A 23,335-nucleotide genomic window follows, 5' to 3' on the forward strand; every position below is an offset into this window, starting at 1 on the left:
AGTATTCAATAAACCGAACAAAATGTAGTCATATTGTATTTTATTTGTGAAAATACATTCATCCCCTTCCATTATGTTTGGATTTCTTTTTTTCCTTCATTTGGCATGTATAAAGGGAAAGTCCAATTTCAATACTTTAGTGTTTCTGCTCACAGTATCACTGTTCAGAAGTAAACCATTACTTCAGAACTCTGCGTCATAGCGTCTAACAGCAAAAATGTAACAAATATAGACAAATGCACTACAGGATGTTTACAGTTTAGAGTACAGCAAAGATACAGGGCTCGCTTCACAGCCGAGAGGCCACAAACACGTTAGATGCTTCAAATAAACATAGCTGGATTGTAAATGCTACACATACACATACACACACACACACACCATCAGTGGACAACATTATTAGATTTAATTGGCCTAAAGGTACAATATAAAATTATGGCATGTTCTAACAGTCATGTGATTATTTAAACTGTGGTCTGGAAAAGTTACTTTGGATTCCAGTGAGCAAGTAATCCCAGTTAACAAAACAAAAAAAAAAACAACAACTTGTATGCACTTAAACATCCTGATCATCATGAGGTTTAAAAGGTACACTAAGATTTTGAAATCAATAAAGTTTGTGTTCTTAACTGGATATCTGACAGACTTCACCCACCATCTATATGTGCAAGATTACTACAGACAACAATTTTATATATATGTTTTCATGTGCTGAGAAAACAGGAAGAAAAAAAAAAAAAGTGTCTCAGAGCAGTTGTTGAATTCTGTCAATAAATATTTATGCGAAATGTAGAACACTTTCATGCAACCTTCAGTCAAGGGTATTTGGAAATGACGTTATAAGTCAGTATAATTAATAGTTTTAGAGTTATACAGATATTCAGGATTCAACAGCTGTCCTTAGACTTCGATTATAAAAAGGTATTATTCATCTTGAATAACTGCTTGATCCTGGTCAGGCTTGCTGTGGATCTGGAGATATGCCCAGAAACACCAAGGGGTGTTTAAATTTTCGCATAGCTAACGCATATATAATCCATCTACCTGCATACCTCAACAACCCTGGAGCTGTGCGGAGGGCGACGCTACCCACTAGGTCACTCTGCCGCCAATGAACAGTAACGAGTACAGAAAAACGTCTTGTCTGTGGTCAATCTCACATACACTACAGATGCAATGGATAGAGGTGAGTTTAGATTACATTTACCTTTTTGAAGCTTTTAGTCATAATAGCCATAAACAACATCTGGTGCTTCTACATACAAAGCTTCCTTCCTTAAAAATGTCACTCACAAATACAGACATGACCAACATTTCATTTTCTACTCGGCTTCAGCGCAAGAGCGCATCAAAGCTCTACAGCTCCAAGACCTCCGACTGCAGAATCTATGATGAATTTGAAAAAGGATAAATGTAACGAGCAATGACTGGTGGCTTCGTTTGAACAAAACTGAGGTCATGTGTGCAGACAGTACAAGACTCTAGTGCACCAGAGCTCAGGTTTTCATACCAACCAAGAAGGATCCACAACTAATAGTTGATTATTGGGTGTGGCTCTGAATGAACCGGAACAAAAACCTGCATGCACACTAGCCCTTTGTGGAGGCTAAAAGTAAAAGCGAAAATTACATTCAGCATGGTGGTTGTTCTATAAGAGCAGACACACCCACACCTACACCCACACACAGGCAATCAGTAGCAATGCATTGCAGGACAGGAAAAAGCTTAGCTCACAGTGATGACAGGTTCTCTTTCATTTCGGAGGCAGAACAGCAGCGAGTTACAGCAACACTCCAAATGCTGCTTTCCTTCATCAGAAGAAACTCAGATGTAGCTCAAGCACACTAGTGCAGCAGCCAGAAGCAGAAAAGCACACAGCCTTGTGACAGTAAATCAGCTTCACTTGGTTCAACTGCATAGGTAGAGAGAAAGAAAGAAAGAAAGAAAAGAAAGGGCTCGGGCAGGATTAGGACAGAGCCTCGATGTGTCGTGATTCCGCTTGGCCATCAAGTCTCAGGCAGTCAGTGAAGTGAGGAGAAATCGAAATCTGCGAAGATCTCCTGCTGCTCGGCTGTGAGGAAGAAGGGTGTGTGTGGAGGGGTGAGTACAGGCTTTAGGCGTGTGAACTCCTCGTCAAAGTTGCTCACGTCACCCGGGGCTTTGATGCTCGGCAGATACGGAGGCTTCACTCGCTTGGCTAGCAAGGCTTCCCAGTCCACTCCCTGTGCGGTTACAAAATGACTCAGTGTACCGACATGATCTATTATTAGTCACTATTTACGAAGGTGTGTACCGAGTGTGCAGGAAGGTCACCTGAAAGAATCTGTGCCTTTTCACCTCGTTAGCGTCCTGCTCTCCAGCACCAAGCCGCTTTTCTGGGTTTTTCTGCAGCAGCTGTGAGAAAGATGAGCAAATGCCACTAAAAACATTAATTTACTAAACCACTAGGCAGTGAAAAAACAACAAGCTATTAGAACAAGTCATATTATGCTTTCATTGCCATCATAAAACACACTGCCATAGGCTTTGCAAATGCAGTAACAGTTTAAATGGAGCATATAAGTAAATATCATCTGTATCTCTGGGAAAAAAAAAAATCAATACTATTTGGGGAGTCTTGCCATTTTATAATCCTGTCTGAAAGTATTAGGATGCTACAGAAACGAGAAAGAGATGGACATGCACACATACCTTCTGAATGAGGGAGACTGACTCTGGGGAGAGAAACCTGGGGTAACGCACTTCATCGTTTACTATGCTGTCAAACACTTCCTCCTCGTCATCCCCTGGGAACGGAGACTGAGAGGGAGGAACAGAGGGATAGCTAGCATTATGGTTATGTATGTCAGATAGTGATGTTTTTTTCGGCAGTGACTATGCGTTTTATTGCCAGCACATTCATTTGCCTCAAAGAGGTTACATTTTATCTAGGCAGGCTGACACCACATGTGCCGTCAGGATCATTAATAAAAGTCACATCAAAGCTGTTTATGATCAGATATGATAAATATGAAATTTACTCACTCTACAGTGTCAGGATTTCATTTAGTATTTTTTAGAATTAAACTCGCATGCAACTAGAAAGCATTGAGGAGTGTTCTTTGATAACCATGTTCTCTCAGGGAATGGTAAGTAATTCAATTTGCTCACTATTTTGTTTATTGCCAGATTTAAGACTACCAAACAACCAAACCAGCAATTCTCAAATATTATGACTTCCTTTCTAGACCTTACAATTATAAAAAAATTTAAATATACATTTGATATACACATAATATACACTTTTTTTTTTTTTTTTTTTAAACATTAACCCTTAAAGGGTTGGTAAGGATGTTCACAACACTCAATAAAGAAGTGTGATCATCTCAATTTCATGCAAATTAGTTAGAACATGGTATCACAACAATGCCTTTCCTCAAGTAAATTTTGGCCCAATCATATGGCTCTTTATTAGTTTCCTAACCGCATTTTGCTGCAATGAATCTCATTTTCAACTAAGCACTGCTCAGATTACAGAGAAATGGAAGAGGAAGCTGTAAATGCCATTTTCAGCTCCATTATCAACAGAGATAAAGCACTGATAAAGCATGTAGAAGTCTAATAAAGTTCACTGTTCCTAAATAAATGTGGCAAACATGCCCTGAGGCTACAGGGAAGTTTTTCATCTAAAGCTAATTTTGAAGCTAGACTGCATATCGCTGGATGGTCAGTGTTACACTGTTGATATTTTCATATGAATTATTTATAAAAGAAATCTGGTTTTTAAACAGAAAGCTATGCTTGAACAGACCTCTCCAACTAGCATCTCGTAGAGGAGCACGCCGAGGCCCCACCAGTCCACAGCGCGGGTATAAGTGCTGTCCGTCAAAACCTCAGGGGCCAGGAATTCTGGAGTTCCACAGAAAGTGGACGTACGGTCGCCATGTCCCATTCCTGAAGAGAGTGTAAAACAAGAACTGTACTCGGTCACTAATGTCCAATTTCTCCATAAAAACGTTAGTGAATACAAATGATCAATTTTGTGGAATTCTCTCCTTCAATGCAACACTCGATCTGTATCAGTGCTGATGAGCTTATATAAAAGAATTAAAAGAAAGAAATCAAAAGAAATCTAGGTGAGCAACATTGTTATTAAAATAAATAAATAAATAATTAAAAAAGTACCCACATGTTGTTTTTGGCACAATATGAAAATCAATACACAACATTTTTCAGAACTGCTCATACTTTCGCTTTATCAATACATATTTGTTGTTACATGGCATAAATACATTATAACGTGGTGCCGTGGTGTTGTAACCTTCTGAGATACAAACACACTTTTTAAAAAAAAATCCAATCCACCAATGATTAGCATTACCTTCTTTGCAAAGTCCAAAATCTGCTATTCTCACAAAGCCATCAGCATCCATTAAAAGATTGTCCAGTTTCAGGTCCCTGTTGAAGGATGTAATGGAATTCAGCATTTACTTTAAAGTGACTCAGGCTATATTTAAAAAAATAATAATAAATAAAATAAATAAATAATAAAAAATCAAGTTCATAAAGAGAACATTTACCGGTAAACAATTTTGTTCTGGTGCAGGAACTCAAGACCCAGGAGTACACAGGCAGCATAAAATCTGACCGGAACATAACGGAAGCTTTAAATCAGATTGGTTATGTAAACACAGATATAACAGATCTATTTTTATGTTGTCTTGTGATTCATAGGATCACGTGTGAAGAAAGTAATCATATTAGCACCTTTTTTACTTTGTTTACAGTGATTTTTCTGCTTTAAGGTAGAAAAATATTACTCCAAACGTATTCCACCTGCCAAGACATGTCATGTTTGCTGTCTGATGTTTTGCTTGCTCAGTTTTGCACTTGAGCTGTTAAAAATTAATGGAAGTCTAACGCTCCCAAATATTTCTGAATTAAAAAAAAAAAAAAAAAAAAAAAAAAAAAAAAAACTTCCAAATTTTGTATACCACTTGCTCCATAATTTTATTGTTTAATAAGAATATTATATAGTTCACATTTAACCATTTAAGTTCAAAACGGAACTACATTAACGTTCACATTTCTTATGTTAAATTACTGAAGACCTGGAAATTCTTTGTACCATATATTTCCAAAAAAGATTTTGGATAAGATTTACTTCTATTATTTATTTGTTAGCTCCATTAGCCTTGCAGCTCCAGGGTAATTAAAAGTTTTATTTGGCATTTATTTATAATAGAATCCTTATTGACGTGAGATGCACAGGTATGTAATAACAGCATTTAGATATGCATTAGTGGATAAAGGTGTATGTAGAAGTAGTTGCATGCATGGCTGCATTTAAGCGCTTTTGTATAATATATACCGGGCCTGGCGTTCAGTGAAGATGTTGGCATGTATGTGGGTCATCAGGTCACCTCCGGGTGAGTACTCCATAACAAAACACACATGGTCACTGGTCTGGAAGCAGCCATGAAGGTTGACAAGAAATGGGTGTCTGGATGCATTAATGGTCTCAAAAATCCTCTTCTCACACATCAGACTGATGGGAATAAACATGCCACAATATAAAAACAGTGGAATAAGAAAGAAAAAAAAGTGCTTAAAATCAAATCAAATACATGCAAGTAATTAAGAGCACTTTTCAATAAAAATTTTATTTAAGGCGTTTGTAGTGTACAAGAGAAAAGACCAGAAATAAGCTGTACTTTAAAACTTCAGTTATAGAGTGGTGCTTGAAAGTTTGCAAACCCTTTTGAATTTTCTACATCTCTGCATAAATATGACCTAAAACATCATCAGATTTTCACACAAGTCCTAAAAGTAGACACAAACATCCCAAATAAACAAATGAGACAAAAAAAAAAAAAAAAAAGTATACTTGGTCATTTAGTTATTGAGAAAAATGATCCAATATTACATATCTGTGAGTGGCAAAAGCATGTGAACCTCAAGGATTAGCAGTTAATTTGAAGGTGAAATTAGAGTCAGGTGTTTTCAGGTTGGGATGACAAATCTGGTGTGAGTGATGGATCCCTGCTCTTCACAACACGTGTTTGTGGAAGTGTATCATGGCACGAACAAAGGAGATTTCTGAGGATCTCAGAAAAAGAGTTGTTGATGCTCATCAGGCTGGAAAAGGTTACAAAACCATCTATAAAGATCTTGGACTCCACCAATCCACAGTCAGACAGATTGTGTGCAAATAGAGGAAATTCAAGAGCATTGTTACCCTCCCCAGGAGTGGTTAGGGTGACCAGATGCAAACAGACCAAATTGTGGGACAAGTCATACGTTTGTGTGTGCAGCGTGGGACATATATCCAACATCCAAAGGCCTACCATTTTGATGCCTATCTAAATGAATAAGAAACTTGTACACTCAGCCCATTTATATTTATGTCTCTTGTATCAAACAATGCAACAAAGAGAAACATTACTTTAAAAAAAAAAAAAAAAGAAGTGGAAAAAATGGATTTCAATGGCTTGACATCACATGTGCCCAGTTTGAGTGACTGACAGCCCTTTGATGACAGGCTTCAATACTTTCTTCACAGCCATTTGATGAATGTCCGATTTGGCCACCGCCCGGGCATGACTGCTTCGTCAGCAATGCAACTGATGTTTTCAGTCTATTTCAGCTTATAACTTACTGAAATATTACCGTAGAAACATGAGAAAAAGAAGAAGAAAAAAAAACCACAACAATAACCATAGTGTAACAATTTCCCAAATTCAGGTAGGGAATGAGGAAGCTGTGAAACATGGTGGTGATAGTATCATGGTTTCAGCTGGTTTTGCTGCATCTGGGACAGGACGACTTGCCATCATAGATGGAACAATGAATTCTGAATTATACCAGAGAATTCTAAAGGAAAATGTCAGGAACTCTGTCCATGAACTGAATCCCAAGAGAAAGTGGGTCATGCAGCAAGACAACGACCCTAAGCACAAGTTGTTTTAGTAAAGATTGGTCGAATGGCCAAGTCAAAGTCCTGACCTTAATCCAGGAGAAATGTTGTGGAAGAACCTGAAGAAAGCAGTTCATGTGAAGAAACAAACCAACATCCCAGAGCTGAAGATGTACTGAGGAATGGGCTAAAATTCCTCCAAGCCGATGTGCAGAACTGATCAACACTTACTGGAAATGCTTAGTTGCAGTTATTGCTGCGCAAGGGGGTCACACCAGATACTGGAATCAAAGGTTCATATACATTTGCCACTCACAGGTATGTAATATTGGATCATTTTCCTCAATAAGTAAATGGCCAAGTATAATATTTTGCCTCTTTTGTTTAATTGGGTTCTCTATCTACTTTTAGGACTTAGGAAATATAGAAAATTCTACAGGGTTCACAAACTTTCAAGAAACGTTTCCAGAAAAACAATTACAGAAAATTACAAACAATGCTTAACAACGCCACTAATAACTAATCATTTACATTTTTCCTACATCACCCCACTGCTGTTTTTCCTCCACTGGCTTCCTGTAGCTGCCCAATAAGATTTAAAACACTGATGCTTACCTACAAAACGAAAAAACAGACCAACCACTACTTACCTAATGGCCAGCTCTACAACATGTTCCCTTTGAGCCTCTAGCATTGCTTGACTCAACCGACTATCAGTCGAAATACGCATCAAGACTCTTTGCTATTGTGTCTCTGGATTTCTAAACAGCTCAGTCTCTGACAGCCTTCGAATTAAGACTGAAGACCTAATCCTTCACTATGTGCTTTAGGAAGCACTAATTTATTTTATGTTTTTTTTGTTGCTGTACCAAGTCACTATACTCCCCCCCCCCCCCCCCTTTCTAATAGGGTTGTAGCTTGATAGTATTCTTAACCTATCTATATGTTTTTGATGGAGTCTACACTTCTGTAACATCACAGAGACCACGGTTCAGTCACCTGTCTACTTCATCACGTGTCACCACATCCCCTTTCTTCAAGGCTTTGATGGCGTACAGCTTCCCTGTGCTCTTATACTCTGCTAGCAACACCTAAAAATAATAGCACAGAGAGGAAAACTTCATTGCGCTGGTCCTGAAAACAGGTTAAATGCTGAAAAGATTAGCTGAGGGCTGGGAGGATATACCTTTCCAAAGTGGCCTCTACCAAGGACAGAGATCCAGAAAAAATCATCCATTTGCAGCTCATGTGTTTGCCTGAAATAGAAACAGGAGACAGACTGTTAGGTTGTGTGAACTGAGAAGTTGAGATGTATAGAAAGGAAGGCATTAAAAACTGAAGAGTGATGAAGCGATGAAATAAACTGTGTATAGGAGGAAAAAGTGTGAAGTGTGAATGTGATAGACAGAGACAGTTTGCTCTGTTGTACAGATGGTGCTTACTTAGTAATGTTCTTCAGCACAGCTCTGCCTCTACAATCTTCAGCTTGGTTACCCTTCAAGTTCTACATAAACATACAACAACAGTGACATATCCGATCCTAAACAAGTATAGGCACTTGTAATCAGTATTCATAAAACCAGCGAACGCATGAGTGTGAGTTTACCATGGACGCAGGACTCTCTGCCTTTGACAGGTATAGACGAGGGGGTTTGGGTGGTCGCTCCTCGCTGAAGTTCAGTTTGATGATTGCCGAGTCTCTAAAAGCAGAAAGCATTTAGCCAATCACACAACCTAAGAGGATCAATATTCATATAGTATGCAGTACAACAGCAGGAGTGTGATGATAAACCAATGCGCAAAAAAAATCTGAAATAATGGCATGTTATATTTCGATAACTGTATGAATGATGGCACATTAGCTCATAAAAAAAAAAAAAATTAAAAAAAAGCTGTAAGAACAGGATTCTGAACTCACCCTGGTGGAGGAGGGGTGGAGTTAGAGGTTTTTTCTGCAGATGGAGGGGAGGTGAGATGAGGCTCTTGGGGTGGTGGTGGAGAGGGCAGGTCAGTGGAGACCAGCGGGGGGCTCAGAGCAGTAATAGTGCTGCTACACGGTGGCAACACGCTCATCATCAGTCGGCCCCATGTGGCGAAGTTCATGTTCATCTGTGCTGCCCGTAAGAAGTTTTTACCTAAAAGGAAAATAAAAGTTCTTATATCAATCATGTAAATATCTTAAGGCTGCTATGTGTTGGAATGTTTTAAAGGGATACTCCAGCAGTTTTCAGCCTAATCTCCATCCAGTGTATCTCTAGTGTATGTATGATTACTACAGACAATGACTGGACATTTCCCTGTACTGAAACAAGATCAAAAATGTATGTTTACGCAAAACTGGAAGTCTGTGCTACTAGACACAGTTACTGCAACAAAGGAAATGTGTACCACTATTAAGTAATGTATAAATAAATATACCTTTTTCTTTGGGGAATATACGCTTCTGTCGCTGTAGCTTCGGGTGCCGCTCAATAACAGGGTTGATGAATCTCACCTGCAGTCCAATGACAAATGGAAATAAATAAATAAATGTTTTTAAAATAATAATAATTTTAAAAATATACTTGAGAGAATTTGGATCCGATTTACTTAAGCAATGACGAAGTGGCCAGCCACATAGCAATAACAGGAATGGACAAATGAGAAATTCATTAGCTAGCCCACAAGGTAAGAAAAATCTTGTGTGCTACTCAGTCTCATGATTTGACTGCAAGGAATCATAATTGACCAGGCTAAAATGTGTGACAAAGCTAACATAATGAAATAACATATAGCGAGCTAGCTGGTAGCTAATATTAAGTGAAGGAATATATGAATTCTATGCAAGGGACGACTATGTAGCAATAAGACCTTATCCTCTGTGGATTCGTTTATGACATAGCAAATGGTTCTATGCTGTGACATCGACAAAAAGGCACCAAATCACTGGTGAGAGTTTTGACTGAGCTGCATTTTTTATGTTCTCACATTACAAGTAAAACATATGAGTCTGGCTTGCATCTTTAGTTCCTCTAGATATGTTTAATTGCAACATGAAGCAGGACAGTTATACGACTGCTTTGTGCTGTACTTTATTGTGCTCTGTTTCGATACTTGCGTGTTCCTTGTTCTGAAGAGATTGTTGTCTGTGCATGCTAATTAACATACCTAATAAAAAAAAACAAAAAACAAAAAAAACAACCAGACTGCACCCCAGCCAACATATCTCGTGTGGAAGTTGGTGGGATTTGGAAGTGTGCGCTATAGTTACAGCATAGTGGTACCAAATGAAAATGCTTGTTTTGTGAACGTCAATAAGTAGTACAGTAGGGTGTTTTTTCTGGTCTTTGAGCCTACTTGTCAACCTATAAGTAATAGCCTAGACACAAAAGCTGCTTGTCCCAGGGTACCGATTTATCCACCATGGAAAATCTATGCAACACAAAATACTCAGTGTAAGCAGTGTTAAGCTGCAGTTTGTTTTAGTTACAATATCCTACCTCAGTGAACAGTGTGCCTTGTGGTTCCAGGTAAAGGCACATGCCATGCCGCTGGTTATCCAGAAAGTCTTCCAGGCGCAGGAACTTCACAGCACACAAAGCTCTCCAATCTCGCCAATACACACCGATCTCCAGCTCCCGAGACTACAAAAGCAGAAACACTTACATGAACACTTTACTTTTTGTTTTTTTGGCTCCAGCATTCCATTTTAGACATTCATGCAGATTCTTGTTAACAGTGTTAGTGGAAAACAAACAAACAGGTGTTTTGCAGTCATTATCCTCTCAGTAAGGTAAGAGGACAAAACATCATATTAAACCACATCCATCCTGTTCCAGGCTACCATGTTAATCCTTATTTACATACATTATGTACACACTTGACAATATGCAGTATCCTCTTTTTTCATCTTCTTACTTTTAACTTTTACAGGGAACAACTGATCTCCAGTGGGCTGGATCATTGTCTGCTGAATCATTGGAGTAAAGATTTCCATCGCATTGAAAAATGTGTTTTCATTCCTCACAGACACAACTGAATCAGCCTGAGGCTGACCTCGGACCCAAAACTGAAAGTAGCCCGTCGCTTTTCTCAGCCTCCAAGGCCAATAGGAGATTAATGATACAGGATAAGTTGCAGATTACAGCAGACAATGTGAGGCTCTGTGAAGCTGATTACACTTTGTTAGCAAAGTCATATTAATAAAGGCAAGACAAAGTCCATATAAACTGCATTAACTGCAACTAGTGAGGTCAGGACTAGAACAACTGCTTTCAGTTTTCAGGACATCACTATGCATACGATTGGTGTACTGGTTTTAAATAAATAAAGAAATAAATAAATAAAAATCCCAAAATCAGAGCATATTTCTTTTGTTTTTTACCCAAGTAACAGGAGGAGAGTAGGTATAGGATCTGGATTAAACATTGTGGACACAATCGAGTGGCAAAACAGAAAAGCGTTTAACCCTATCGCTGGGATATAACAAGTTCGAATGTCAATGATGAGACAGCCATCCATAGTTGGGAGTCCAAGATAAATTGGCCCTGCTCTCTAGGTGGGAGGGATGGCATTACTCTCTCCCCTAACGTAGGCGTGTGAGGAAAAGGATATTTAGGCACTTTCCTCTCAGTGTGTTATACTGCCCTGTGATGCATCATGAGCAGACACAGTTCCAAAAGATGCAGGGGCTGGCATCATGTGCCTCAGAGGAAGCAGGTGTTAGCCCTCACCCTGCCCGGTAGCGGTCATATGATAAGAGGAACTAGCTAGCAAATAGATTCTGGCAACAACTAAACGCTGGAAGAATGTTGGGAGAAAACACTGAACATCTTAAACTGAAAAGCTGTCTACTCACTGTAAATGTTTACCATAGCCATTAAGAATTCCTGAAATGCTTATAATTGAACATTTATCTCACTGCATTACCAGGAAAAGAAAAAAAAACAAAAAAAAAAAACAAAAAAAAACACCAGCTCATTAATTTCTGTATGATCCACTGTGCATGGATCAATACTTGAGGAAACTGCTGACTTCAAATGTATGAGACCATTTCGTCTCTCCCTAACTGAACATTTTAATGTATTCTCTTCCAAAAATGACTATTAAGTTGAATTTCTACCATTAAAACGGAAAAGACAGGTGGCATGCTGATTCAGAAGCAGGACTTTGCTGATTGGACAAAGGGTTGATTAGATAACCAATTCCTGATCGGAATTTGAGTCAAAGACAGGCTTGAGGGTCAATTCATCAGTTCCACAAATAAACCAAATCAAACACAAAATCTGTGCATCACAGACCCTCTCCAGTTCGATGCTGAAGCTTTGGTCCCAGGCTTCTTTACCCACAGGCCGCCAGTGTGTGCGACCCACCATCCGGTTATTCACCTTCAACACTGCGCTGATTTCCGCTATGGTCAAAACAAACAAACAATTTTTTTTCTTTCAAACAGCAAATCCACTAAAAGCAACTCTGTACCACCACAGTAGCTTAAACTCCAGAAACAATAAAAATTAAAAAAGGTCAGAAAAGCTGTTCTATCATATGTTCCCAATGAGGTTATACCTCTTAAACTGATCAGTTTATGCCTTGATGTAGTGTTAATCAGCGCAATACCTACTGGACAGTTCGTCGGTTTTGGCCATCTTGCCATTGGTGCTGCGTGTGGACAGGCCAGTCCTCATTCTCAGGGACTTTGCTTCAGAGGGGCTGCTGGGGGAGGAGGAAGCACAGGCCACGCGACAGCGGCCTGGCACAGATTCTAACAGATCCTGACAGCCCATTAATCTGACTTCCAGCCGGCCTACACAAATGCACATCAAATATTCTCAGCAAATGCAGCCACACACGAAGTCACAATCATTAAAATATCTGCAATCAGTTACAGTAAAACAATGTCGGATACTTCTCTAGCATTTAATTGTATTATGTAAGAAAATTCTCAAATCAAAAGTCAAACAATAATTCTCAAATAGAAGGAGTGGTCTCATCAGACCTACCTTTGTAATGTGGGATTGTTCTGTGTAACTGCTTCAAATATGGAGATGGTTTGGAGATTAATTATGCAACAACTTGTGGGAATTATGTGAAGCTGCGTGTCCACAGTGAGATAGCTAATCAAATGCATGATACAGAACTTTGTGAAGGGGAAAAAAAACAACAATACCTGTAAGACTGGCAGGTTTGAAGAATGAAGACGAGGAGGCAGATGAGGAACGTTGGCGGTCCCTGTGCAGGCCCAGGCTGGGCGAGTTTCCCACAGTCAGCTCCTGTTTAATCTCAGCCAGTTTGGGGTGGTCTGGAGGAAGCTCCACGAGCCTCCGCTCTAGAGACATACGCAGAAGATCCAGCTTCTGAGAAGATTCCTGCAGACGAGCTTGAGCCTGAACACGTATTTAAACATTTAAATGCAGCACGGACTCCAAACAAACGGGTTAAATGAAGATCTTAGTAGTGTACAGAACACCACATTACAGTCCTACCCAAAAATGTGTGCTACTATTTTTACCGTTAAGTAAGTAAATAAATAAATAAATAACCACCACAATTAACTAAACTATAATATACTGGAACTTTGAATAAATTGGTAATAAATAAAGTGTCTTTATAATGTTCAGCATGTGGCAGGATCAACTACAGAACAAGTAAGATTAGCAGCGATAATTTACAAAGTCATTTTAAAACATGGAAAGTATTGCAAAGTGTTTATGAATGATTACAATGATTATCCTTTTTTTACATTCTGTCTGCAGAACCTAAGAAGCCGTGTACTGTTGACGGAAGTGTCATGTGTGTCACTCTTATAATCCTCATAAGGCTAACAATTCTAGCCGGTAAATATTCCCGGGATTAGAAGGAGTAGCTCATAATACTAGTACTACAAACTTCATCCAATGTAAATATCCTGCACGTCCAACACAACCAGTCATTTTTATGAACAGCCTTATAATTATTACATAAGGAGTATTAGTAAAAAAAAAAAGATCACCTCAGCCAGGGCGTGGCGGTCTTGAACTCGGTGGCCTCCGAGCTGCCTCACCACGTTCTTGGCCCCTTCAGACACTGCAGCCTCGATCCTCAGGTGGTGCCGAAGCTCCTCCATCCTCAGCTCCAGGGGGCTGATGGTCTCCGAAGGACGACCTGAGAGTGCAAAATAAAGTTTGCAAATTAAAAGAGGGCTTTTGGACACCGTGTAATTTCAGCAGTCTGTAACATTATTACTTGTCACACTATACGAGATGATCCCAATAAAATCTTGGCTGAATTCTATAACAGACCGTGTGAGAACATGTGTTCTCCATGTCGGATTATACAATGAAGTTCCTCAGGATAGACCTGTGATTGAAGATGATTAGCATGTTCTGCCTACACCACCAACCAGAATGATCCGAGCTTGTGCAGAAAATGGGGCCACAAACAGAAACAAGCCTTCCATATTAGAAATATTATGAAACTATATATAAACTATTATAAATAGTGGAAATATTATGCATAGAGAAAACACTTCACCGCACTTGGTGAAGAAGAGAAGTTTGTAACTGGTCGAGGCTGGGTAAGCTGCGGGTTGGTAACATTATATTAATATTAACGTGAGCAAGTCAGTATTTTAAGTGATTGCTTGCTCAGATTAACTCATGTTCCATGAATTTCACATAATCCTATGCCATTCTCCCATGTCGCATTATGGAATCTAATAATGCAACCTATGACCAAGTAATTATTTTACGATTTGTGATTTTACGTCGTCTGTGGTTTCATAATTGGGCAGAAAAACATTGTGTAAACCTGGCTTTAGATGAACACATTAACGTGCCTATTTATAAAAAATTTTTAAAAAACACCACACACCCCACACCTAATGAGCAAATTTTGAATGCACATCAAGCACTTTAACTCATCCTCAAAATCCATCACTGACGTGAAGTAGAAACAAAAAGCTGACAGAGAATGACAGACAACGTGGGAATGACCGCAGGATGCTCCTAGGGCATGATACTGCATCTGTATCTGCCCGTTTTACATGATATTATATGGACCTTCAGTGCATTTTCAGCGTTTGAACATACATTTCTTTACTGAACGTGGTGTAAGAAATGTTTGCGATTGGATTTCAAGAGATCAGAATGTCCCCTTGTGCAAGTTTTGTCCAATCAATTCTGCCTCTTTTATAGTCACCGGCTTTATAGGGGCTTTCCACTGTAGAACTGAAGGAGAGTCTTTGATTGTCTGTGCTCACCGTTTGTTTCGGAGGCCTCGCGCTCTCCCTCTCTGGCCTGAGTCACTTTAACAATCTGCATGCGCAGCAGCTCGATTTTGGTCCTACTATCCTGCAGCATCTGCTGGGCTGTGGACAGCATCTTTCGGTCCTGGGCGGGGAGATTGGCGGATAAGCGAAAGGAAGATTAAGCCATGGGAAGTGAGAGATAGAGATGGATATAGACAGACAGAGATCAATCAATAGGCAGGGGATGAGAAATAAGACAGGTGGACAGCGAGAGAGAGGAAGAAAAAGTGCACAAGTGAAAGTGAGTGTAACTAGGAGAGAGAACAATATTAGATCAGAAAGCAGAGCATGACCTTCCTCCAGTAATATGATCAACAAGCAGATCAGTTGCTGTGCCCTTTTATAGCTTCCCATTATTTTCTATGATCACACTCATTACAGCCAGTCAGGTGTTTAGAAGACCAAACCACATGCAGTACTAATATCTCTCACTGCAAAGTTTTATTAGCCATGATAAACAGCAAGACAAAACTTAATAAATGTAATTAACTGAAGTATAGAAAGTACAGAAAATGCAATTCGCAGTAAAAAACAATTCAAAGTGAACAAATAAATGAGAAACAGCACCTCTCAGATGACACATCATGCACTGTTTGGGATGCATTATATATAGAGGGAGGTGTTTGAACTATTACAGAATGCAGCTTTAAGCAAAGCCAGTGTAAACATGAATGCAACCTTCACCTGCAGGCTCTAAACAGTGCCCTTATTTTCTGAAATCCAAAGCCTAGAGCAAATAAAGCTGGAATATGAAATATGAGCTGGATGGTGCATGTCCTTCAGTGCCTTTTCAGCTATTTCGCATGCAATTTCTGGTCTGAATGGAACGGACGAGATTGCAGCTGGATTTCCTGCAGGAGGTAAAACAGCTGTCTGGAGGTCAGAATAAACACACAAGAATGGTTCAATGATATATTTTTTTAACTTTTCACCATCGTTTAATATTTTTCTGTCCCGAGATCCTTTTTGTACCGTGCGTAACGTAAAAGCGAGTCCAAACCGAGAGGCATATAAACACTGCATAAAAATACGGAATAACACTACCGTCCACAGCGCTCTCCCCCTTTCTATGCAGTTTAACAGCTCATCAGTCATCTTTGGTGGACTTTTAGACTGCTGAATGGCATCTCCTTTTCCCTTCACTCTCCCCATCAGATGTTCTCTCCTGCGGCTGGTGTCCTTCTAGTCATACCCGGTCACGCTGCTGGGCTGCTTTTGCCCGGAGTCAAGGTGCCGAGTTCTCATCTTATCAGACATCACTGTCTGAAAATCCATTCCTCACCTTCTTCTTATTTAGTGTCCTTGCATCCTGCCTCTCTCTCTCTCTCTCTCTCTCACTCCCTCTCACTCATTCAAATTGCCTGTTCTATAGAGCTATGTCCCTCACTCCTTCTCTTCACACTCCCACCCTCTCCCTCTCTTCACTAGAGTTATAAAGCTGTGTGCTGCTGTTCTCTCCAGCTTGGCTAGCCCACACCAGGGAGCTGCAGCATTGGTTGGTTCAGAGTCACATGGCCCGATGCTGTCGCCAGGCCCAGGACAGGAGGTACGTGTTATAGGTAAGTGTGTGTGTATGTGTGTGTGAGAGAGAGAGAGAGAGAGAGTGAGGGAGACAGAGGCTCTGAACTCAGTGCTGCATACTTCCAGAATGGCAGTGGAAACATAAATCAGAGCCTGCCAGGACATTTAGTACTAAGAAAGCAGCAGTAACAACAGCGGGAGTAAGGGAGACAGGAATGTGCAGACTGGCAAAGCACAATCTCGGCTCTACTAGGGGTCATATGTCCATCAGTCTACAAGAGAGTACAGGAGGGTGTGTAGAAAACCTTTAAGAAATAGAGGAGGATAGTAGATAGTAATCATAAACAGAAGCATGAGGTTTTCAGGCATGAGGCCAAAACTAATAGCACTGGTACAGTCAGTTATGATAAATTAAAAGTATGCATAATAAAGTATATTTGGATCCAAATGTTAAACGCAAGGGAAAAAAAATTAACTCCTTGGGAGGGGTGATTACAAGTACTATTTATATGAATATTTTAAATATAAAAAACAGTGTTGACCATCAGTCATGAACTACATTGAAATATAGCATACCAGAATCAGCTGCCATAGAAAACCTTTCAAAAAAAAAGAAAAAAAGAAAAAGAAAGGAAAGAAAAAGAAATAAATAAATAAACCACCCTCTTTTTCTACCACAGCCAAGTGTAAATAAAGATTTTTTTTCACATTTATGGCATTTCTTTGTTTCAGGTTTTTGTATGAACATTTCAAAAACTTCAATAGGAATGGACCGATTAAACTTTCCCATTTCTGATTTGGAACAGGTTTTTCCATTTCTGATACGAGCTTACATCTCCGCAAGCTTCGGCTGCCCAGTTAGGAGCAACATTTCAGACCTGTTGATACATGCTTTACTACGAGTCAGATCCTGTTTACATGCGTTACTAAATGTAATGTCATGTCAGTCGACGTCACACAAAATAAAGGCAGAAAATACAGCTGTCCATCAGATCAGAAAACATACTAACATACTAAAACACACTAATGTCTAATACCAACCCAGGGCTGATAACCTGAATGAGCATGAGCATGGTCATGTTCTTTCCATCAGGGCACTGAAGTCCTAAGTGGATTAAACAGGAGCGCTGCAGGAGCTCCTCACCTTGACTGAACAGCTGGCATACATCTGGATGATGTTCTCGGCTCCTTGCTTCACCTTCAGCTCCATGTTGAGCTGTTTTCTCAGGGTGCGGATACGACTGCCCAGAGGAGACGTGGAATCCTCCCAGTGGCATGGGTCTGGAGAAAGGGCAGTATCTAGGGGGGCAAAAAACAAATGAAACAGGCAAACAAAGATGTTCTAAGGAAGTTGTAAATGAATAATGACTGAGCCCTAAGCAAAACTAACAATTCGATTAGATCAGTATAACTCCGTATTCAAAACATTCATTGAATTTTGAAAGCAATAAAAGAGTATTGCTTTTGTTATTCCCTGGGGCAACTACAAGACAAACATTAAATAAGTACAAGCACAAATAATTGTTTGGTTCTGAGAGGTATGATGTTTCAAAAAGGGAAATGTAGTCATGACACACTACCCCGTATTCAGCACGTATACGTAGCCAGTATTTAATCCATTTCCTCAAATGGTGGTGTTTATCAAATGTGTTCAGCATGTCATGGCCAACCAAAAATTTCAGCTAATTCTATAACCCAGCAGGACACAATTAGCGAAGTAGAGAGATGTTAATTATTAAGAGAAAAATAGCTGTAAGAGTGTAACTGTCCTTTCAGAACGAAGGCTATTTGCAGCACTGGCAACTTGGATTTACGTACTGAAAAATGATCAGTTTATAAGCATTATATATATCCAACACCTCACCTGTGGTGGTCTCTCTCTCTGTAACCATGGTGCGTGCATTCAGCTCCTGAAGCTCCCAGTGAAGCTGCTCCAGTTTGCGAGTGGAAGCGCGTAGTTGATCCTCCACATCAGCGGCACTCTTCTTGTTGGTGACCGCACGCCGCAGGCGCTCTGCTGCCTCCTTGATCTTCAGTTCTCGCTGGATCTCCTGCCTGAGCAGGGCACGGGCGTCTTCTAGCCGCTGCTGGAACACCGGGTCAAGCAGGTCACCCTCAGGCAGACCACGCAAGCAGCCACCCTACAAAAACGTATTAGGTAGCATCATTGACTCTGAATACTATAATGCATGCTGAATATGTCCCCTGTCCCTTAGTTATAAGTTAAGTAATCTTAGTACCATGACAGACAAAGCCTATGTTGAAGCCTAACTGCTGATCATCTTCTGTACAAAGTTGCATTCAAACACAACTCCATGTACACACATTATGCATGTAAAGGGAAATAATTAGACCACGGTGGTAGTTTGTATTTACTCAAAAAAGGATTCCCATGTGGCACAACAGAAAAGCGTTTAACCTATCTTCAGGTTATCACGAGTATGAATCCACACAGCCGTCTGTGGCCAGGAGTCAAGAGAGCATCGTTCAGTCTGTACAGGATTTACAATTCGTATATTCGAGTTTCTTGTGGAAAACTACTTGAATCGGAGAAACAGCAACTGCACGGAATTGTTCTGCACAGGCTTTCACAGTGACGTTTGTTGGTAAGTGAGACCTTATAGCTGTGTTCATGTCCGACACACACGAATCGAAGAGGGCTTTGACTGAACGTGCGTTGTGAGGACTCGTCTCAGCCCAAATCTGCAGTAATTGTGAAAAATTGCTAACTCCTCTGAATACTGAGGAGTTTGCTTGATTGTGTGTTCGTTTCACAAAATTGCTGAAAAAAAAATTTCATTAAAATTCAGCCTTGCTCTTTGAGTGGGAGGGATGGCGTCACTCTCTCTCCCCTGTCAATCACAACAGTGACACTAGCCAATAGTGTAGTCACTAGTGTCTGTGAGCTCATGTAAGTGTAAAAGGGGCACATAGCACTTTTAAAAGATGCAGAGGAAGCAGCTGTAAGTCCTCACCTTCCCTGATTGCTAGTAGCTGTGTAATAGTGGAGAGTTAGCCAGTGGGTTGGAATTGGCAAGACTAAATTAGGGAGAGAATTTCTGGAAGAAGAAATTTATGATATCAACTTTAAGAAAGGGAGGGGGGAAAAAAAGAGGCTGGTGAGGAAACAGATAACTGATAACAGGAAATAACTTGTTATGCAGATGTTCCATAACTTTAAATACAACTATAAAAACAGCCTCAAACTAAATAAAATTGAGAGGCTTATCACAGTCATACTACTATCTAATGATTTTTTAAAAGAGTAATCCTGTAACAGGCAGCTGAAGATAAACAACATACACACTTCCAGCATACAGTCTAGCAGCTTGTTTTGAGCAACACCTTTTTTTCCAACAGCGTTTGATTCAGCAGGTTTGTTTCTTGTCACCATCGAGACACACACACATACACAAGAACTAAAAATCATTAACCAGGGTTGCCAAGTTTCAGCAAAATATCCAGCACAACTACATCTCAAAAACCACACAAATGGCCTGAAACTAGCCCAAAGGCAGTGGAATTCATGCTTTGGAAAAGGGAGACACCTTTTTTTCTTTTTCCTCAGCCTTTGCATGTGCAACAAAGTCACCATGGTGCACATGCAATTCTGTTGCACGCACATCACCCACACCGTAACCCTCCTTTCCTGCTCTCAAGCTTCGCAATACATCATTTTTTCGATGTTTGAGGAAATGGATTAGATTTCATTCTGATTATTTTCTATAAATTAAGATATCTGCAGCGACAGAGCATTTTTAAACTAACCCGATTTGGTGCAAAACCCTCGACGTTAGCAGCAACCCTGTCATTACCTGTCCTGTCTGCTGCTCCTCCTTTACAGAGAATGTTAATGGAGCACAGTGATTCCTGTCCCAATGTGTCTCTATTAGTGCAGTTCATATTTTAGTTCACTGGGTGCAATAATAACTCTATGGAGCTAAATGGGGCAGTGAGTGCGCTGCCTTACAACTGAAAGGCGAGCAAATCAATGGAACGTCAGCTTATATGGGTCAAATAGCAACTTTTTTTTTTTTTTTTAAATCACTGGTTAATCAAAAAAGGTATTTGGTATTTTAACCTAATTGAAAATGTATGGAGCTGTGATCGAGGACTTTACGAAGATTAACATCTGTTGAACAATGTTACACAAGCTAGAGGGGGGAGGAAAAAAAAAAAACACTAACAGCAATACATCAATAACAGTGCAGTATAAGATCATTTATAAATATATTTATATTATATTTATATTATATCATATAAATATATAAATTATATATAAATGTTATTGCACATTACTATAGCATACACGCCCGACAAGACCTGCTGTTTTGCACATGCTCTGACCCAGTCATCAAGCCAGCACAATTTGGCCCTTGTCAAAGTCGCTCAGATCCTTACGCTTGCCCATTTTTCCTGCTTCCAACACAGCAACTTCGAGAACTCACTGTTCATCTGCTGCCTAATAAATACATCCCACCCCTCAACAGGTGGTGTCGTAATGAGATAACCAATGTTAATCACGTCACCTGTTAGTGGTTTTCATGTTATGTCTGATCGTTGTAGATTCTACAGTGATATCTAAAAGGCCTGTTTTTGAATCCTTATAATGCTTCACGACAGTCAGTCATTGTACCTACAAAGTGGCCTATACGGTAAACAAATCTGATCATATATATTTAAGGTGTACCGAATCTCACAGTGTATGTTGGTAAGGCGTTTGTCATGGAAAAACAAATCAGGATTTAAATGTTTTGATTTATTTATTTATTTACCATTTCTCCCACTCAATTCCAGAAAATTGCAATAGTTAGAGTGAATGGAGTCTAAATAAAAGTTTTGTAACCTACAAAAGGTATTGATTTAATGTGTTTAAACACAGTCTATAGAAACAAAGCTTAAATTGAGCATAGAGTACAGTACATCTGATTGAAGAGTCAAGGGAAAGGGTTAGGAAGTAAAAACAATCTGCACAAGAGGAAGCCAGTGCTGGTAAAACTTGCTTAACCTGAAAAGCAGAACCCCTTTACTGATGACTAGGACTTGCTTACAAACAGCCCTAGAAAGGACAACTGTAGAAATACAGCCATGAACAGCTTACAGACAAACACACACAGCTCTAACATGGTCACCATCAGTGTGTGCGCTTCTCTTAAATCCCACCAGAAATTACTAGGAAACATAATTTAGAAGTTTGCCTTTTTAAAGCTTTTTTTTTTTCTTCCTCTCCCTGTTTATAAAATGTATTAGCATTTTTTATTTTTTTTATTTTTTAACTATATAATAAATTCATTCCCGGTTTGGCCCCATCAGTCCTAGGACAAAGAGAAAGATCATCTACAAACACAGGTGATGTTACTAAACCTGCTCACCTGGGTAACCACCAAAAATACAAGCGCCAATTTATATAAATATCAACGAATTTAAACAGAGCAAACAGACAGCTCACATTACACAAAAATCACATAAGATTACATCACAACTCCAAGAGTTCCAGTATTGTTGGGTTTTGCATTAAAACCAACATCAAAAGGAGTTCACTCGAGTCAACAATACCAGAGGATTTATAATAAATAAAGCAATTCTTATCCATCAATATGAATGTATTATTTTTGTATAACTTATAAGCATATATATTTTTATTAAATGACTAACAGTAGTTCCAGTGTCTGAGCTAACCTTCCCTAACCTGCTCACCTGTTAGTCAACGTTAGCCTTCCAGTAAATGTTAATAAGCATATCCTGCTAATCATTTCCCACAAAGACCGACAATTAAATCAGTTTAATTACTCTTACCTGAAGTGTCACACCCGCCATCTCTTTCTCTCTCGTGGTGTGTGTGTGTGGGGGGAAAAAAGCGTCAAGGAAAACAGGCGGTTTTGGTTTGTTTGTTGAATGCCTAACCAAATAAGTTACCTAGCTTAAAGAGGAGCCACTCTCCTGGCTAATTTAGTCGTGCTTGAATAAAACAACTAACTCCGCATGTCGACATAAACTGAAAGTAAATCCTAGGAGCACGGTGGAAAATCTCGCTCACACATGACAACCACCAGCTGCCTCACAAGGATGAAGGCTACAACTGACTGACACATTGTTACCGGTACTTTGGAAACTTTTCCCCCTTCTTTCCGTTTTCCTGAGGTTTGAAATTCCACTGACGCCTCCCTGGAATCCGATTGGCCCCCGCAGCTGTCAATCACGTACACTGACCAACGGCTGTGGACGGGTTTATGGAAATTTAACTGAGAAGCAGATTCGTGTTTAGTTTATACTGCAGCGGTGTTGAATTCTCCCGATCTTGATTGGTCAGAATGTGTTGATTTATCTCTATAACAGCGGCTCTGACAATTTTGCAATTCAAATCGCATGTTTATATATTAAGTCATGGTTTCTATAGTAACAGCTTGTTCAGGACTATATGATGGACTCTTCACATAATCTAATAATAAAGGATTCACAAAAGATGTTGTTACTTAAGAAAGGAAAAAATAAAGTTTTCTGTAAGGAGAAGTCTGTTTAAGAGTTACGGAGAGAGCGTTGAGCGTCAGCACGTTTTCCACCACGGAAAAGTCTGTAGAACAGGGGTTCCTAAACTTTTCCAGGGCAAGGCCCCCCAAATGGCATTAACATTTGACCGAAGCTCCCCCTTTTGCAAG

At 39.6% G+C, this 23,335-nt stretch overlaps 1 protein-coding gene across 3 annotated transcripts; it reads right to left on the minus strand.

The window, feature by feature from the left end:
- Positions 1–23: 23 nt before the first annotated feature.
- On the minus strand, positions 24–22,843 carry pkn3 (protein kinase N3). Of its 3 annotated transcripts, XM_017460377.3 has the most exons (22): positions 22,476–22,843; positions 18,544–18,820; positions 17,824–17,978; positions 15,111–15,240; positions 13,863–14,014; positions 13,041–13,257; positions 12,495–12,677; positions 12,175–12,284; positions 10,375–10,518; positions 9,314–9,389; positions 8,814–9,030; positions 8,502–8,595; positions 8,338–8,399; positions 8,082–8,151; positions 7,895–7,986; positions 5,351–5,527; positions 4,560–4,622; positions 4,361–4,437; positions 3,791–3,933; positions 2,692–2,799; positions 2,314–2,394; positions 24–2,222 (listed from the first exon to the last, which is right to left on the minus strand). In XM_017460377.3, the coding sequence occupies exons 1-22, from the start codon at positions 22,494–22,496 to the stop codon at positions 2,022–2,024; spliced, it is 2,850 nt and encodes a 949-aa protein (XP_017315866.1). In that variant the 5' UTR covers positions 22,497–22,843; the 3' UTR covers positions 24–2,021. The 3 variants fall into 3 exon arrangements, with proteins under 3 accessions (XP_017315866.1, XP_047007850.1, XP_017315867.1); XM_047151894.2 differs by lacking the exons at positions 17,824–17,978; positions 18,544–18,820; positions 22,476–22,843 and adding an exon at positions 16,203–17,812 and having other exon boundaries at positions 15,111–16,031; XM_017460378.3 differs by lacking the exons at positions 17,824–17,978; positions 18,544–18,820; positions 22,476–22,843 and adding an exon at positions 15,843–17,812.
- Positions 22,844–23,335: the final 492 nt, after the last annotated feature.

Source organism: Ictalurus punctatus, chromosome 28 (genome assembly GCF_001660625.3).
Source record: "Ictalurus punctatus breed USDA103 chromosome 28, Coco_2.0, whole genome shotgun sequence".
NCBI lineage: Eukaryota > Metazoa > Chordata > Actinopteri > Siluriformes > Ictaluridae > Ictalurus > Ictalurus punctatus.